This window comes from Zosterops lateralis (genome assembly GCF_965231275.1).
Source record: "Zosterops lateralis genome assembly, chromosome: 6".
NCBI classification, from domain to species: domain Eukaryota; kingdom Metazoa; phylum Chordata; class Aves; order Passeriformes; family Zosteropidae; genus Zosterops; species Zosterops lateralis.
The window spans coordinates 3,388,941-3,407,808 of NC_139761.1; the positions used below are offsets into that span (position 1 = coordinate 3,388,941).

The 18,868-nt window shown below is 49.8% G+C and overlaps 1 protein-coding gene across 3 annotated transcripts in view; it reads left to right on the forward strand.

The window, feature by feature from the left end:
• SAMD4A (sterile alpha motif domain containing 4A) overlaps window positions 1-18,868 on the forward strand; it is a 94,746-nt gene that overhangs the window by 48,948 nt on the left and 26,930 nt on the right. For all 3 annotated transcript variants that reach the window (XR_014590353.1, XM_083863186.1, XM_083863185.1), the window contains exon 3: window positions 9,969-10,493. Coding sequence is in view for 2 of the 3 variants with exons in the window: in XM_083863186.1 (XP_083719312.1) it covers window positions 9,969-10,493 (525 nt within the window). In the remaining variant the exon portion in view is untranslated. The remainder of the gene's footprint in view (window positions 1-9,968; window positions 10,494-18,868) is intronic.

The following is an 18,868-nucleotide window of genomic DNA, read 5'->3' on the forward strand; positions in this document are numbered from 1 at the left end:
TGGAAAGATGTGATTGAGGGTTGTCTTTGAGCCTGGCTTCAGTGCTGAAATTCCCAACTCCTGCTGACACTTGATGGGGCTTCTGTTGCTTTGGGGAGCATAATGGAGAGTGGAGCTGTCAGTGATACACAGCTGAACTCGCTGCCTAAGGAGAGCTGCCTTTAAAAGGGCAACAAGTCCAGTTGGGCTCGTGTGTTATCCCACACAGGGGTCTTGGAGATGGGAGCAGGGGGCTGTTTGCTTTTAATTTCCCCAGAATTTACGTGTCATACAGTCACCTGTCTCTTGCCTGGCATCCCAAGAAGCATGGTGAGAAATTGTTGAAAGAGTTGCCCAGAGAAGCTGTGGCTGCCCCATCCCTGAAGTATTTAAGGCCAAGTTGGATGGGGTTTGGAGCAACCTGGGATAGTGGAAGGTGTCCTTGCTCATGGCAGGGGGTTGGAACTGGGTGGTCTTGAAGGTCCCTTCCAACCCAAACCATTCCAGAATTCTATGAAACTGGCTTTTCTTCCAAAATTAAGTGCACCAGCCCATGTGCCTCTTGCCACCCAACTGTCCTGACAAACCCATCCCTCCTGCCTCAGCCCTGGGTGGTGAAGGACTCTGCTGTTGCACACAGGGAGATGCTGGGATCCTTTGCAGGAAGGTTGTGTCTTTAGAACAGTATTTGCTTTGGTGGTTAAATACTCACTGCTGCATTTTACAGCAAATATTGTGTAGTTAATTTACATGGAGCTTCTTAATTTTGGTAATTAGGAATGGAGGAGATGCTCCTTCCTGAATTTTTCTGTGCTCTTGTCAGTGCTGAACCGCAGAATCACAGATTGGTTTGGATTGGAAGGCACCTTAAAGATCAGCTCATTCCAATCCCTTGCCGTGGACAGGAACACCTTCCACTAGACCAGGTTGCTCCAAGTTCTGTCCAGCCTGGCCATAAATCCTGCTGTGTAGTCAGAAACACTTTGCTTTTCATGATTACGTGGCTCTTGCCTTTATTTTTCCAAGGAACCAGTGCTGCCTGCAGCTGGGATTTCCCCGGCCACCACCTTTTTCAGGACGTGCTGTGCCTATTGCTGCATTTTTTTTTACCTCTTCTCCCTGCATCCGCTTTATTCACCTCCCTTCCCACTTGGAGTTCCTCTGCAGCAGCCCGCTCGGGTGGAAAAGAAACATTAAGTACTTTCCTAATGTATTTTTAGCCTCTCTGAGTGTGATGTAGCTGCTGGAAACACGGAGGGGAGCCAGCACCATGTGAACCCAGAGGTTGCTGCGCATCGCTGGCGGATTTTCCATCTCACTCCGGTGCTCCCTGGCACTGCAACAGAGCCGGGGTGTGAGGTGGGATGTGGCTGCTGGAGAAGGTGCATGTGCCTTGTGTGATGTCTGTCTGTCCTCTCCTCCTGGGTGCTGGTGGGCAAAAGGTCTGTCTGTCCTTCAGAGAGGTTGTCCACCCTTGAATCTGCACAGGACAGTGAGCAGTGAGGGAAAGGGGAATTCTGTGGTTGCCTTTTTATATCTTGTTATAGACCAAAGTTGGTGGGATAGCACTGAATGTGTTAGACCTGGGGGTTCAAAGCTGTGGGATTGGGTGGTGCAGGAGGGAAAGTGCAGAGGCCTTAACCCCACTCACAGCAGTCTCCAAGCCCTCCTGGTGTCCAGAGCTTTTTTGCAGGCTGTTCCCACCTCCTAGCAAAGGCTTGTTCCAGCGCAAGAGCTTCACCACTGCTTCCCAAGTTGGGCTGAATGGAAAGGAGTGACAGCAAAAAGCCAGGCATGAGGGTTTATTGCCTTTCCCTGTGTCAGATCCTGCATTATCCACTGGAGTGACCAGTTTTGGTGACCTGTGAGGAAGCCCTTCCCGGGATGCAGAGCCGGCCTCCCCTGGGAGCCACGGGACGTGCCAGGCAGCCATGGATCCAGCAGGCACCGTGCTGGTTGGCACAGCTCCCACTGCCTTCAGACGTGTGGGATTAGGTCCTCCCACCCCGCTGAGGTCAGCACTAGCACAGGCATAAATCCAGACCCGTGGCAGGGGGAAGCTTTTGGTGGGATTTACGCACGGGCGTGAAGATGTTCGGGAGCATCGCTGGTGTCTTGTCCCCTGTGTTGGCTGGGATTTTGCATGGATCACAGGGAGATGAGGATTGAGGTTCACCAGGGTTTCAATGCCAGCCTGCCTCTGTGCCTGCTGCAGTTGGCAGGTCTGCAGTAACCTTTATCGTTGAGATGTTTTTCCTTTTAATTAGCGCCGGTTGCAATAACGAGGAGGCACATGCTGAAATTCTGATTATTTGGCCTCTGGTGGAGGGAGAAAGGCTGCCAGGTTTAACAGCGAGGGTATTGATGTGCTCTGGATGGGGTACAGAGTGTTTCCAAAGGGGTTCTCACTTTGTTTTCCTTAATGTTGGCCTTTTGAGTGAGGCTGATTTAGAAGGGAATGATGTAAATTTGCCCGAACAAAGTATTGTGACTGGGCCGACATGCAGGTGCTAATTACTGCAAATAATAATTTAAATCCCTTCAGCTGGAAACACTTTGTGCTTCACCTTCAGTAGAGCTGCTGCAGCAGGAGCCAGGGCAGAGGTTTGTGTCTTTACTGTTCGAGAGTGGATTTGTGTGATGGGTGGTGGGGAGCTGGACCATCTCACAGACCAGTAAACCCAGTTGTGGGAAGGCTGGGACTGGCAGCAACTTGCCCTTGGTTGATACACTTAGTGCAAATTCAGACTCATAGGTGAAATCTCTTGATTTTTTTTGCTCTTCTGCTTTATCTTTGCACCAAGCTGCCCTGTGTGAGGTGGGGTGTGGTTTGTCCACCCTGCTCATAGAATCACTGAATGGTTTGGGTTGGAAGGAACCTTAAAGATCACCTAGTTCAGAATCTGAAGTCAAATGAATTCAAACATAAAACCAGATAAAATTAGCTGGAAGAAGTGCTTGGGAGAAACTGGAACAAGTAGACATAGAATTCAGGTTTGTCTGATGATGGTCACTCACTGGGAGATGATGTTGTGGCCAAGCAGAGGTGGTTGGGCTGTGTTCATGTGCAAGGTCAGGTTTCTTGACCCCTTTTGCCCTGGTGAAGGCACCCAGGCAGCTGGAATAGGTGTGAGATCCCAGGGCTGACTGGAGATGACCTGGATTACTGCAGATCTGGGGGATTTTGATGGAAGTGCAGCATCTCCCATGGATGTGTGGAGAAGCTGGTGGGTAGTGATGTGCTGCTGGGTCTTTGCACAGCAAGAGGAGTCCAGGTGCTGATTATTCTGCCTCTGACAACAAATAGTGGGTGCCTTCCACACAGCTCTGCCCATCACCCAGATTCAGTTTCACATTCAGAATCCAGGAAACAGCAAACAATGGGAGCCTCTTCTGGGAGCTGCTGAGGAAACCTCTCGAAAAACCTTCCTGCAAACCCAGAAATAGCCATCTCTTGCTCTGTGGCCACTGACTCCAGACTCACTGGAAGCAGTTGCCAGCTGCCTAAGAATGGATTGGATTTTTCTTTTGTTGTTGGCCATCCAAGACATGAAAACCTTGGTGTTGTCCATCCTTAGAAATGCTTGATTGCCATCCAGGAGCACCCAGTTCCTCTCTCCAGTCCCTAATACTGCAGTATGTTACTTTACAAGATCAAGGATCCCAACCTAAACTTTTCTGTACAAATTCCTGTGTTTTCTCCCCAAATACATTTGAGAGTGCAGTTCATTTCAGCCCTGCTGGGAAGCTTGGAGGGTGCCCTTCAGATTTGAGCATCTGGTTAATGGTTGGACTCAATGATCTTAGAGGTCTTTTCCAACTTTAATGATCCTATGATTCCCTCTCTTAGTAATTTCTTGCTTGGGCAAATTATCTGAATGGGCTTTTTAGAACTTTTTATGGAAAACTGAAAACAAGGGCATAATAAAACTGTAATTTAAGAGCAATTTGATGACAACTTGGAGCCCTTTAAGTGCACTGACTTAGCATTGAGGGGCAATGATACCAAACCTCCTGTGTGAATGTCCTCTTTGTCACTTGGAAGATCCTTGGGCAGCTTTTAAAACACTTCCAGTCTTTAAATCGGTGTCCTTGTTACTCAGGATAAGCTGTTGTCTATTTCATAAGTTACACATCTCTTATCTCAAAATCTTATACCAAAATCACAATCACCAAATTCATGGAGTCCTGAAATGGTTTGGATTGGAAGGGACCTTAAAGACCATCTTGTTCTGACCCCCTGTCCAGGGCAGGGACACCTTCCACTATCCCAGGCTGCTCCAAGCCCTGTCCAACCTGGTCTTGGACACTTGCAGGGATCCAGGGGCAGCCACAGCTTCTCTGGGCATCCTGTGCTGGGGTCTCACTGCCCTCACAGGGAAGAATTCCTTCCCAATATCCCATCTAGCCCTGCCCTCTGGCAGTGGGAAGCCATTCCCTGTGTCTTGTCCCTCCATCCCTTGTCCCCAGTCCCTCTCCAGCTCTCCTGGAGCCCCTTTAGGCCCTGCAAGGAGCTCTGAGCTCTTTCTGGAGCCTTCTCCTCTCCAGGTGAACAGCCCCAGCTCTCCCAGCCTGGCTCCAACCCTTGGAGCATCTCTGTGGCTTCCTCTGGACACTTCACTTGGGTTGTGAAATAAATTGTATGTGGTAACAGGAGGAGAACCCATTTTCAAAATGAAATGGTTTATCTTGGATGGGTTTGGTTATTTTTTGGGTTCCTTCAAGTGCCTGATAGTTACTTGGCACTATCGTTGTTCCTTGAAGACATATCACCTGGTGAGACCCACACGTTCTTCTCCTGTGCTGGCAGCTGCTCTTGGCCATCCCTCTCAGCAGGGGTGGTGTTTCTAAACTGGAATCTTCTGGCCCAGAAATCTGTTCGCAAAAATCAAAACTAGAATTAAAACCCCTGCAGTTACTTCTTTCAGGGTTTGTAAGTGCAGGCACCACTGTGCTACTCATGTTGTTTTTTGCAGGGGCTGTGTCTGTCCATGCCTTTGTCCATCTGGTCTGGCTTTACATTTGGAAAACTGTGACTGTTCCCAGGGCATCATGACCATGAGCCTTGCTGGTGGTTGAAATAACCCCTCCATCCCTCAGGAGGCAGGTTCAAAGTGAAGGCAGGAAGGTCCCTCCTGCAGTGCAGCGTTAGAGGTGGATCCATCACCACTGGACATGGTGGCAATTAACAGTTTGCAGGGATCCAGCAGTGATTAAGCAGATTTGTGACAGAGAAATCCCTTAATGGCTTAATAAATTGACAAACTTCACCTCTGTTTCCAGCCAGAAAGCCCCAGTTTTGAGGATGGTGTTGGTCCTATTCATAGCACAAGCACAGGTTTCAGTCTTGGAAGCAGGACCCGACTATATTTGGAGCTGGATTTATCCACAGGCATGAGGCACAGGCATCAGCTGGGCTGTCTAGCAGCAAAATCCTGTCAGTTAAGTCATCCTTCAGTAGAAAGTAGTTTCACATCCCACCTTCATTCAGCTTCTCATCCAAGAAAATGTCCCGTAATAAAAGTTGGGATTTTCTGCTTTGGGAGTACCAGCAGCTCCCATCCCTTCCCAGTGCAGGGCTGGTCAGTTGTTATCTTACCTCATCTCCAAAAGGAGATGGCAGTTCAATGGCAGCAGTGGGCAGGACAGGGATTTTGGGGGATTTCAAGGCAGCAAGGAGGGGGGGGGATTCTAACTTTGGGGCTTTCTCTGTGCTCAGGTTTGCCAGTAGCTGTGACATTCCACAGAGCAGTGAAATCCTTGTGATGGGAAGCACCAGGCATCCCTGAAGCAGCATCCAGGGGAACTAATGAGGTTAATGCCTGCAACCCACCACAGGTACAGTGTCAGGACCCCAGGATGTGGGATCCCAAAACACATCCTAATCTCAGCTGCCCCAGAGTGCTTGTTCTGGCAATAAAGGATGAGATATCCCAGTGCCCAGGAGTGGCTGGGAGCAGGTGAGGGGCTGAAGTGGGAGCTCCTGTGTTCAGGGAGAGGTTGGAGAGGGGCTTTGGGGTGTTGCCAGCCCCTCTCCCCTTTCCCACAGGCAGCTCCAGCTTTCCCTCTCCTGCACTGCCCTCTCCAGATCCCTCTGTTTTCTGGCAGATAGGATTAAGCCTGACCTTCAGCCCCATCTCAGAGAGAGCCAAACCTCTTTCAGATCTAATTATTTTCCATTTTTGTTTAATTGTGCACATCCTGCTGCTGGCTGAGAAGGAGACCAGCTCCTGCCTGGGCTGGGGCAGGAAGGGGCTCCCAGCCCTTCATCAGCCACAGGCTTTTGGGTCAGTGACCCATCTTTTGGGGTTGTGGTTTAAACCATCAAATCTCTTGGTGGTCCAAGGCAAAATTCCCAGGAAGCAGCTCTGGTGCCATGCTGTGTTTCTCCAGTGGGGATGTTCATGCTCAGCTCTCCCCCATGTGAGGAGGAGTCCAGCCACAGCCACCTGCCTCCCTCCTCCTCCTCCTCTCCTGCACCCTGTTTACACCAGGCTCTGCTTTTTCTGTGTGTATTTTGCTCCTGTGTTTAAGTGGCACCAACGTTTTCGAGCAGTGCATTGCAGGCTTTTTTTTTTTTAATGATCTTTGATTTCTCAGTTTATCTGAGCTGCTATAAAATCCCAGCTGGTGCCAGGCTGGGGTTTGGCTGTGCCAGCCTGAAAGTGCTGCTGAACCACCACGAGAGTGATGATAAAATATCGGGGTGTGACATCCCTCTCTGCAGGAGGATGGGAGAAAATAAGACATGTTTTCAACTCACCAAGGCAGCTGACTAAGAGAGAGGGGACAGATAAATCAGATTCATCCCAACAGGAAGCCTTGCCTGGAGCAGGGATATCTGCATATGGAAAACATGGATATGCTCTGGTGGGTCTTGAGTCCTCCTACACTTGTGTATCCTTTACAGCATCACTTTTGCTGAGTGTTGCTCTCCCAAATCCCATTTTTTTAGCACCAAAACAACCTCACAGCATTGCCACGGGCACGGGAGCACACCCAGAGTACCAGAAATCCCCTCTTTTACAATAGAGCAGTTCCTTGTCCACCAAAGCCGTGCCACGTCGTGTCCCTTGCTCCTTTGGGCACAGGGCACGCTGTTGCTGGCTCAGGAAGTGGCTCTGAAGGAGGGGGGAGCTCTGTGGAGAAGTAAATTCCAGTGCAGAAAGTTCCAGGGAGAGTCGGCAGCGTTTCCAGCAAGCCATCTAGTGGCTTCCTGTTAAAACAGTTGCATGCTTTGGAACTTGGGAAGGTGAGTTGGAGAAAGGAGTGCTGCTCACCACCACAGTTGTGTCAGGAAACTGATGTCCAGGGTTTGGTCCTAACTGGGAGAAGGTGCTGATTTAACACCCCTTTTCTGTTCAGGGGTGGTTGGGAGGGTTGGGTTAGCTGCTGGCTGGCCCCATGAGTCGTACAGAATCATGGAATATCCTGAGGTGGAGGGGACCCACAAGGATCCTGGAGTCCAGTTCCTGGGTCACAGAATATCCTGAGCTGGGTATTGATTTGCTCTGGTGCCTTCCCAAGTGCAAACCTGATGAATGATCCTACAGGTGGAGATCCAGATCTGTATTTCAGTGGTGTGGGTTCAGTTATCCTAGCTCAAAAACACACAGAGGCTGTAGGGATAATAAATTATTTAGAGCACCTTCCTGTACAGAATGGTCTGAAGACAGCAGACAGGGAGAGAGAATGTTACATTTTGGGGGGATTTTTTTCAGCATTTCACCTGATGCAGTTTTGGGCAGTGTGTGTTTACAGCAAGCAGGAGGGAGTGTTACTCCACCACATGGTTCAGTTGTGGCCCCTGTAGCACAACCTAAGACAGGGGGTGAAAGTTTGAAGGCTTTACAGAGGGGTTTGGTCAGCACAGTGACTGCCCTGGGGCTGGGAAGTGTCAGTTGGCTGGGGTGGGTAGGTTTGGTAGATGTTTGGAGTTTGTATCAGATCTCACAACGTCCTAGTCCATCCTGCCCTACAGAAGGCAGTTTCATCATGTCCAGCCTCATTCATCTTTGCTGCAGTTCAAGTCACAGAATCATAGAATTGTTTAGGTTGGAAAAGCCCTTCAAGATCATTGAGTTCAACCATTCCCCCAGCACTGCCAAGGCCAACACTGGCCCATGTCCCCAAGGGCCACATCCTCATTCCTGTTAAATCCCTCCAGAGATGGTGACTCCACCATTTCCCTGGGCAGCAGCAGATGTGCAGAGCAGCTTGTCCATGCCAGTGTTAACCTCTCAGCCAAGTGTCAGGCTGGCTGGTGCAGCTTTTCTGTGCAGCATAGTATCTAATTGATGTGGTGCTTCCCAAGCCAGGCTCTTGCTGCACAGCTGTTTGTTCCCACCTGCATGCAGATGTTTGCACCTGCTTAATGCAGATGTTCTTTCACATCTCTCCAAGTCTCACAGAAGCACAGAATATCCTGAGCTAGACGGGGACCCACAAGGATCATCAAGTCCAACTCCTGGCCCTGCAGAGGACACTCCAGCAATCCCATCCTGTGCCTGAGAGCACTGAGCATTGTCCACATTCTCCTGGAACTCTGGCAGGCTGGTGCTGTGACCAATCCTGGGGATCCTGGTCAGTGCCCCACCATCCTCTGGGAGAAGAAGAACCTTTTGCTGATCTCCAGCCTAAACCTCCCCTGACACATCTTCATGCCAACCCTTCAAGTCCCCAACATTGTTTGACCTCTAGTCCAGTTTCCTGGAGTGTTTTCCTGTCTTTTAGCACAATACCTGCATGCTGATCACATTTATCACATCACCCTTATCACCAGTGACACTCTGGGTGGTGTCAGGGCCAGGACAGCTCTCCTTGCCCAGCACATCCTCCCAGTCTGACAGTGAATCAGCACCACCAGCTCCCTCCATATGTTTTTCGGGTGAGTTGTGTGCCCACATTAGAGCAGTTTCTCTTTGCTGTGCTGCTGAGGGAGCCATGTGCAGCAGCACTTAATGAATATCAAGATATACAGCACTGCCTGTTCCTCCAGTTATTCACAGGCCAGTTGCTCTGTCGCAGAAGGAAATCAAATTGCTCTTGACAAATGGGTGTCGGCAGTCACTTATCATCTCGTTATCTTCTAAGTGCTCACAAATAGGTTGTTTCATTATTTGTTCCATCAGTTTTCTAGGGGTTCCTGTTAAGTGACCAGTTTGTAATTCTCTGACTTTTCCTTCTGCATATTTAAATCTAACCCCTAGGTTTCCTTTTTTTCCCCCTGGTCTTCCAAAACTTCCTATTTGCTGTGATCTAACAGAGGAACAGGAGCTCTGGGGCTGCTTCAGCTGAGCCTTTCTCTCCTTACCTTTGGGGCTGGTGGATGCACCAACACCCTGGTTGGATGATTGTGTTCCTGCTTGGAAAGCTTCTTATCTCTGTGGTTCTCACCTGTGTTATCTCCTTTGAATCCTGACCTTTTCAGTTTTCCAACCAAGTTCTTTTGAAAGGTTACCTTTATCCACTGAGTGCTTTTGTGTAGTATTTTCTGTAATCTGCAACAATATGGAAAATTTGGGCCAAGTGGTGATTTTGATTAAAATAAGCACAACAGCAATGAAGTAGAGTTGGGTGTGGTTTGGTTTTTTAAGTGATTTTCGGGAGCACCTGGTAACTTTTGGCATCCAGTTTGGCACACTTTGCCCTGACAGTGGTTTTGGAGGGTGGTGATCTTCTTGCCTGGGAGATGCTCTGTGTGGTTTGAGTGTCTTTTCTGCTGTGAGATAGGATCAGGAGAAAAGCAAAGCAGGCCCAAAGTTACAGGTATATAGATCTGTTAACAAACACTAAAAGAAGAGAATGAAAATCCTAATGAAACTTCTCAAAACACTTTTTCCACAACATGCTCCTGCTGTGGTATCACACGTGTGCAAATCCCTTTGGCGCGTTGCATTTACCCTGCCAGGGCCCCGTTATTTCTTTATTAACTCTGTGTTTCAATTTCTCAATCATCATCTTTTTTCTCTCCCCTACTCCTTCCACAGGAATCATTAACCAGTGGCAGCAGGAATCCAAGGATAAAGCAATCTCCCTCTTGCTGACCCACCTGCCTTTACTGAAGCCCGGCAACATCGAGGCGAAAGTCGAGTACATGAAACTCTTGCCCAAAATCCTGGCGCACTCCATCGAGCACAACCAGCACATCGAGGAGAGCAGGCAGCTGCTGTCCTACGCCTTGATCCACCCCGCCACCTCCCTGGAGGACAGGAGCGCCCTGGCCATGTGGCTGAACCACCTGGAGGACCGCACGTCGTCGTCGGGGGGCTTCGGCGGGCAGAGCCGCGGCCGCTCGGACTCAGTGGACTACGGGCAGGCTCACTACTATCACCAAAGACAGAATTCTGATGACAAACTCAACGGGTGGCAGAACTCCCGGGACTCCGGCATCAGCGTCAGCGCCTCCAGCTGGCAGGACAAGAACCTGGCCTGTGAGAACGGCCACCTGCCCCTCTACTCCTCCTCCTCTGTCCCCACCACCATCAACACCATCGGCACTAGCACAAGCACCAGTGAGTAGCCCCATGGGAGGACCTGGGGATAATTCCCTCTCATCCTGCTAGGAATTACTGCTTTGGCATGGTTAGCAGAGGGGCTAAACTCATCTGGGCCATAGAAAACTCCTTTTTGGTTTGTTTTTTTTTAATATATTTTACTTTCCTCACCTGCTTTTTTTTTTATTTCCCGCTTGCCTTGTTGGGGTTTTTCTCCCTCTGGGGTTTCTTTCCCTCTAGTGCTGTGGGATTTTAAAGACCTGGGAGGTGGACAAGAGGGAAAAACACCAAAAGTAAGAAAAAGATAGATTTTTATTTTTTTTAGAGCAAAAATGTGTTAATTGAGGGGAACCCCTTGTATTTTGTGTAGATTTATTGTTCGTGTTTCAAGAGCGCCTAAAGTGAGCAGGAAGCTGATGCTTCTTGCTCAGAAGTGAGTTGGGGGCCTTTAGGCAAGTCCAAAAGTGTGCTGAGGCCTTACTGAGAAGAAATGGGATTGGAATCCTGAGTGCAGGCATAAGTTTTGGAAGCAGAACTGGAATCCACCAGCTTCAGGGCATAGGAAAACATTCCCTTGTTTTTGCAGTGCAGAGGTGTGAAGCTGGTGCTGATTGAGGAGTTTAGATGGACAGTCCTCAGTGTTTTCCAGGAGAGCTGGGTGATTCTTCCCCCATGGAGACCTTGCCAGGCTTTGATGGATGGTGCAGAGCCCAACCCAAGGCCTGGACACATGGGGAGATCTGTCTAACACTGGCTTTTGTGTGAAGCTGTAGTGCAGCTGTAACTGGTGTTCAAAGCAGCCATTGATACCTGTGAGGAATGCAGCATCTCCTCAGTGGGATTCAGAAGCTCCCTTGCCCACCTACTCACTCTATGGAGGGCTGTCACACCTTTGGGTGTCACCTGAGGGGCTGCATGTCCTCCTTCACTCTGGGATATTCAAGAGTCTCTCCAAGATGCTTTATCAGCATCTCCTAGAAGTCAGGGATGCAGAAAGCACTTTGGGGAGGAGAGGCTTCTTGTGGCAACAGCCCTGGTTTCTCTGTCAGAGTGTGGAAAGCCACAATTAAATAGCTAAAAGCTTTAAAATGGTCACTTAAGGCTTCTGGGCTTTTCTCTCTCTCCTGTAAGAATTGTTTTTTTTTTAAAGTGGTGTTTCAAATCAAAAGTGGTACAAAACACAGGGTTTACTGCTGTAGCACCCTGGTCCCTGCCTCTCCTGTGTCCATCCTTGCAGGCGTGTGGGGGTTTAGCAGAAGGGTCTCTGCTTCTCCACAGACTCTAAACCATCATTCCCAACCAATCCCCTGTCTGTGAAGCCCCCAGCTCCTGCTGCTGTGGGATTGTGAGATGTTCAGCTTCTCTGAGAGCCAGACCCTGTGCTGTGAAGCTGTTCCAGGGTGACTGAGCTGCATGGGAAAGGTCAGCAGGGAAGCAGGGTGAGAAAACCCCCATTAATTTACTTGCAGTTGGTCTGTTAAACCTCTCCAAACATTATTTTTGGGGGGTTTTCCATGTGCTTTTTTGCATGCCTGGTGGTTCAGAGGCTTTGCACACCGTGGAAGCAGTGGGAAGAGAGGCTGCAGCAGGGGTCTGGTTCCTCATGTCAGGATCTGGAAGCAGGGAGGGGTGGTGGGTGCAGCAGGTTAATCACTGACAGTGGCTGGAACTTTGCAAGATGCATTAGGTCTTGAAGGATTCTTTCCACAAACCCCTTGGTGGTTTTTTGAGCCTTTCTGTGCTCAGACTTAGCTCTCAGCAGAAACATTGACCCACCCCTTGGCCATTGTGATCCCCAAGTATTGGCACAAGGTGCCAAAACTGAGGCAACAGCTGAAATACTCAGCAGTGGTGCAGTGCTGTGGGTTTTCCTAAATTCCCCCTGAATTTAGTGTGTTCAGCAACAACTGGGACAGGAACACTTGTGGGTCTGCCAACAGCCCTACACTTTACATTCTGCTTGAATTCCTCCTCAGTCTCTGCCACTTTGCTTGGCTGCATCATCCTCTCCTAGTGATAGTTCAGGCCCACGTGTTAAGCTGTTGTAACTCCTGCAGACATATTTTGGTGGCACCATGCTCAGACAACCGTGGGCTGAGCTGGAGGTGACCCAACCACACTTCATGTGTCAGTTCATAAACTTCCTTAACACAATATTTGGCTTGGGCAAAAGCCTAGTAAGTCCACAGATAGATGCTAAAAAATAAACACGGCTGTCAGCCTTTGTCCCAGCCCCTTGCCTCAATCGATATGTTTATTAATCTTTTATTCCAAAGCAAAGCCCTCAACTCCTTAGTGTTTGTTTAGGTTTTAGTGTTGTTACTAGTTTTAAGTTCTCCCTCTTACTCAGAGGTGTTTATCTGTGCAGAGGCTTTAATCCAGCAACACCCTGCAGGGCACAACCTTCCCTGACCCATCCCTGCAGAGGCACTGCCTGTTCCTGACACCAAAATGGGGCAAAGTCTTTCCCAGAACAGTGAGGTGGTGATCTTGCCTGAGCTACATTCTTCTGGTGCTGTGGCACAATCAGGTTTAATGCTCTCATGGCACAGGGCTTAAATACGGGTGGCTGAAGCCCATGTGATGTTTTGTTTTGTGCTGTCCTTGACTTTGACTCAACCTAGACTCCAGTTTTGAGATTTGGTTCAGGGTTGGGTCATCTCCAGCTCTCCCATAACTGCCCTGACAGGGATTAGCCAAGGTTTAGCCAAGGCTTGAGGAGATATTGCAGGAGGCATGTCTGGAGTGTTCTGAAGGAGTCACTCTGGATTTACCACAGTAATGGTGCTCCAGGAGTGGGACCAGTGTCCTGAGTGATGAATTTGGGTCTGGAGTGATCAGAGGATGTGGACTCACCCCAAACAATGGAAGTTGGCCCAGAGAAGCTGTGGCTGTCTCATCCTTGGAAGTGTTCAAGGCCAGGCTGGATGAGTCTTCAGTCTGGTCTAATGGAAGGTGTCTGGCCCATGGCAGGGGAGTGGAACCAGATGGGCTTTAAAGTCCCTTCCAACCCAAATCATTCTGGGATACTGTGATGTTCATATGCTCCTTCCCATCCACTGCATCAGCAATTCCTGCAAAGCTCGAGATGCAACTTTAAACCAAGCTTTAGCATGGTGGGAATGCAGACAGCCTTGGCCTGGGCTCGGGAGCACAGGCAGGAGGAGGCTGGAGCTGCTCTGGCGTGGGGGATAGGGTGAAGCCTGGAGTCCTGGCTCTGTGGCCAGGCCAGTCAGCTGTTGCAAAATGTTGGGGTTGCACAACGCCTTTGTGATGGAGACACAGCCTGGAAAATCTGAAAGGACAGAGGAAAGCAGCTTGTTTTCAAAGCTGCCAACAGTTCCTTGTGTGGGGGCTCCAGCTCCTTCCCTACCCCTGTAACTGGCTCCACCCGAGCACAGTCTGATGGCATGACAGGATTTGTTATCCAGTGGAAGCACAGCTTAGCCCTGTGTTTTCCACCCTCTTGGAAGGGAATCTGTGCAGAGGCAAAGGAGAGACTGTCACTAGCTCTGCTGAGAAGGAGGATTGCAGATACCATGGATTTATTTGGACCATAAAGTCACGGGTCACTGAGGGATAGAATCAGTCAGGACCAGGGAATATCCCATAGAGCAGGAATCCCAGGAGTTGGCACTCTGTTTATACTGGAGGGATGTTGCACTCTTTGGTGTTTCAGTGTCATTGCACTGCCTGGGTTCCCCTCAGAGGGAACAGGGAGATCCTTGGGCCAGCAAAGCTTTTGCCAGTCTGGAGCCACCCTTCCTCTCCTGCACAAATGGGAGAGATGCTGGGTGCTCAGGCCTGCTACACCCTTCCCATGGGAGTCTCTGCCAGAAAACTGGTGGTGTTTGTCTACAAGGAGAAGGAGAAGGAGAGCAAGCAGAACAAGGCAGAAGGAGAAATACTCACCTGTACAGATTTCTTGTCCTGAAAAACAAAAATCTCCAGCTTATCCTAGAGTTGAAGAGAAGTAAATCAGGGTTCTTTCTTCCATGCACCCCAGCCCAGATTCAAACTGACAGAGGGTAGGGTTAAACTGGATATTGGGAAGAAATTCTTCCCTGTGAGGATGATGAGGCACTGGCTGCCCAGAGAAGCTGTGGCTGCTCCATCCCTGGAAGTGTCCAAGGCCAGGTTGGGCAGGACTTGGAGCAAGCTGGGATAGTGGAAGGTGTCCCTGCCCATGCCAAGGGATTGTATTAGATGATCTCTAAGGTCCCTTCCAACCCAAACAATTCTGTGTTTCTGTGATCCTGCCCTACAGGCAGATCTGCAGCTGCTGGACTGTGTGTCAGGACATGTGTGTGTGACATGGCTGAGCAGGGTTTTGCCAACATTTTCTCCAGTTATGGAATTCCCAGTGAGAGGGCAGATGAACATGCTGGAGCTCTCCCCGAGTCATCAGAGGATTGAGGTGGAACAAACAACACCAAGAAAGCACTTGCCATGAACAGAGTGTGGGTTTTCTGACTCTTCCTCCCCTACCCTGCTGTGCAGCAGCTCACTGCCTGCCACTGGAGACAGCCCTGTTGCCATATCCAGTACCCAGACTGAGCTGGGTAATGGGATTACTGCATGTTTTAACCCACAGGACCACCCTGATCTCTGTGGGGTTGATGGGGAGTTGATGAAAGTTGTTGTCCTCTGTGTAGATTTCAGCAGCACCTGAAGGGAGGGCATTGTGTGTCCTCAGCCTGTGTTTGCCTCACACATTTCCTCCCATGCAGACTTAGCAAAACATGTCATGAGAAAATGAAAAAGCCTTAGTGAGGTTACAGCAGTGAAGCAAACAAATGTCCTGTTCTTGCCGGGGGTGGATCAGCTTTTGGAATTTCCTTCAGAAAATTGTTCCTCAGTTGGCCTTGTTGAGACTTGGCACTCTGGCACTCATCCTGCCAGCTGGGGACACCTCTCATGTCTGCTTTTCTTCCCTCTGACTGATGGGCTGAGAAAAGCTCGTTGGCCTTTATTACGCTTGAGCTTCTCAGTGGTGGCAGACAAGGGCATTTGTTGTCTTGCTCATGCCCTCTAGTGTCACACACAAGGGGCAGGGAACACTTCCAGAAGTCTCACACTTTGTCAGGTTCCCAGTGCTACAAAATCTTGCTAATCTTGTAGCTTGAAATCAGAATGGTTCTATGAGAAGAGCAAGTGTGAGCAGAGTTTGCTGAAATCTATGTACATCAATACAGCAGCAAACAGGACTGTGAGTGAGAACAACACAGAATCTTGCAACCATAGGTTGGGAAAGACCTTTAAGATCATCAAGTCCATGTGTGATCTTCTACTCCAGCACTGAACAACAGATGCAGATTTTCTGTCCCCTCTGTAAATTCAAAGCTCTTTATCCCTGGGAGGCACAGATGCTCTGCAGACCATCACTCAGCCAGAGAGATGAGTGGTCACCCACCTCATCCTGGAGCTCATCAAGCACTGGGGTTGGAGAACAAGAGCAATGTCCTTTTGAGGTGTCAGCAATGCTGGGAAAGATCTGTTACTACTCTTGAGTGTGTTTTATAGCCAGTGTCTTTCCTGTTCTAACCTTGGAACTTCAGGTTAGCAGCCTCTGCTCCTTTGGATCTTCCTTTAAGCCTGTTTGGCACATTCCCTTCACTTCTTTGCTCCCAAAGAATCCCTTTTCCCACTGTGTTTTTGGCTGAGTGACAAAGGTCCATGTGATGCTGAGGTCCCACCTTGAGTCATTTCCACAGGGTTTCTAAACTGACACCCAAATTCATCAGCCAAGTTTATCTGTTGCCTTCCAAACATCATAACCTGCACTGGAAGGGAAGAAGTGACAGATTCACAGGGTGACTTAGAGTAACTCATCCACCACTGAAGAGCACCCAGCTCAGGATATCTGGAAGGCTGATTCTCCTGTTCTGTTCATTCAGGACTTGTAGACCACAGGTAGCTTTGCTTATAGGGATGCCCATCCTTGCAGCCATGGGGCAGGAGTTCTTTACCAGCAGCTGTTGGCTCTCAGGACATGCAGGTGGCCCTGGGGGATGTGGATGGCTCTGGGGAAATGTGGATGGCTCAAGAGGAATTCCAATGCCTCTGACAGGATGTGGATGGCTCTGGGGGAATATGGGTGGCTCAGGGAGGGTATGGATAGCCCTGGGAAGGATGCAGATGGCTCTGGGGGAATGGGGTTAGCAAGGCAGAGCTGATGTTACCTGAGGCATCAGACAGCACAGAGACAGAGCAGGGTCCTCGCTGCCGTGCCCGCTCTGCTCTCACTTGGGAATGAGTGACAACACGGGGCATATGTGCAGCCTACAGCTTTTGGGATGTGCTGATCCTGCTGTAGCAGGGTGTGGAGCAAGAGAGGGATCCCTGCTTGGCAAGCAGAGTGAGTAGGAAGCAAAGGGAACATGTTTCCTATGGGTGTGCTCTGGCAAGTGGATTTTCACATGGGCAGCGGGATAGATCTTGTGGCTCTGCTTGACCCCTCATCAGCAGTGATGCTTGGAGGTGGCAGAGATGTCACCAAAAGGCAGAAGGGTCTCCAAAAGGAAAGAGGAGAGCAGACCTTGAGGCTGGGCTCAGCAGTGGCTTGCACCAGGTGATGATACCATGGGTGGCTCATAACCATGTGTGGTTGGTACAGACATATGTGAGTGCTCCTAAACCAGCCCTTCTGACACCAAATGGTGCTTCCAGGCACTTCAACAATCCCTGTGCTCTGGGCTGCCCTTGCAAACTGCCCTGTGTTGGGTAAGCCATGGAGCAGCTGGTGGTTGGCCTGCATGGGTGGGGAGGAGGAGAAGGTGCCAGCCAGAGACATATGGCTGTCCCCAAAGTGGGCATGTCACACATGTTTCCTCTGGGATCACACAGTTCATTCATCCAGACCTTCTTTATGCAAGGTTTGGTCTGTACTCACACATGAAAACAGTGTGAAGCTGTGTCAGGGGAGGTTTAGGTTGGATATCAGGAAAAGGTTGTTCCCCCAGAGGGTGGCTGGGCACTGGAATAGGCTTCCCAGGAAAGTGATCACAGCCCCAGGCCTGACAGAGGTCAAGAAGTGTTTGAACACTCTCAGGCACAGGATGGGATTCTTGGGATGTCCTGTGCATGGCCAGGACCTGGATTCAATAATCCTTATGGGTCCTTTTCAACTGTACATCTTCTGTGATTCTGTGCTCTTGCAGAGCACTGCTCCCAAATTCACATACCCTGCTCACGGAGCGACGGCTCTGCAGCTTCCTGCCTGGAACGAGGCCACCTAATTTGGGAATCTCTATTCCAGCAGCACCCAGGGATGTTCCCACCCTCTCAGCTTGTGAAATCCCAGTGCAATCAGTGACTGTAGGCGCTCAGGGCAGGGAATGCCTGCCTTGGGTTTGCTCTTGGTGTGTTGCTTGTCCCTTGACGTGTGAGTTGGGGTGAGGGGAAATGGAAGCTTCCACCTCTGATTCCTGACAGCAGTCTGGGTGTCCCAGGGATGGATGTTAGGAAGCAGCAGCAATGGTTTTGTGTGTATCCTACAGTCCCTGGGATTCCTGTCACCAGTGAATAGCCCCTGTGACCTGGAAGTGGCACAGAAGCCACCAGGGCAGCTGATTGATGCTCTCTGGGTTGTGGAGCAAAGTCAGACAGCCCCAGTAATTCTCTCAGACCCCTTGGCAGTCTCCTGTCTCTGGGAGGTTTTGTTGATGGATGGACTCTCCCAGACCTGGGTGTGTTTTTCCAGCTGCCCTGGTGCCTGTTGGATACAGGCACAGACCACAGCAAGCCGTTGTCACTCTGTGCATGGGAACTTGGTGCTGTCCCAAGGGAAGCTTTGCTTTTCCCATCACCTTGGGTTCCTGTCTGCACTTTGTATCACTCCTGGAGCCATCAGCAGGGGACTGAGGGCTCCATCTGGGAGCCAGGATGTTCCCCAGCACCTCCACTATTAACTTACATCTGTTAAGGGCCTTATGAGTAATTCCCCCCTCAAACCTTTCTTGCTTCTCCATGACTGTATCCCAACACCACCATTCCCCAGCCTTCTCTCAAAGCATCACTAAAATCACATTTGTGATGTTTTCCTGAGCATCTCCATGCAGCAAGAAACCCCTGGAGAGAACCCCCTTCCTGTTGCTCATCCATTGAATCCATGCAACCATGCAATCCATGGAAAGAGATGAGCTCTCCTTCCCCTCACCATCACACAGCATCTGCAGAGAAGTGGCAGGAGGGCACAGAGCAGGGATGGGAATGCTGTGGTTTGGATGCATCTGGAGTGTCTCCAGTCTCCTTCCCCACTGCACTGAGACTTGCTGTGTTCTCCTGACTCAGTAACACGCTGCTGTTTAATTAACTTCTGACTTCTGGTTTAAAGGAGCAGTGCACAAAATAGTTATTTACTTCATTTGGAAATTCTTTTATTCGTTACTATA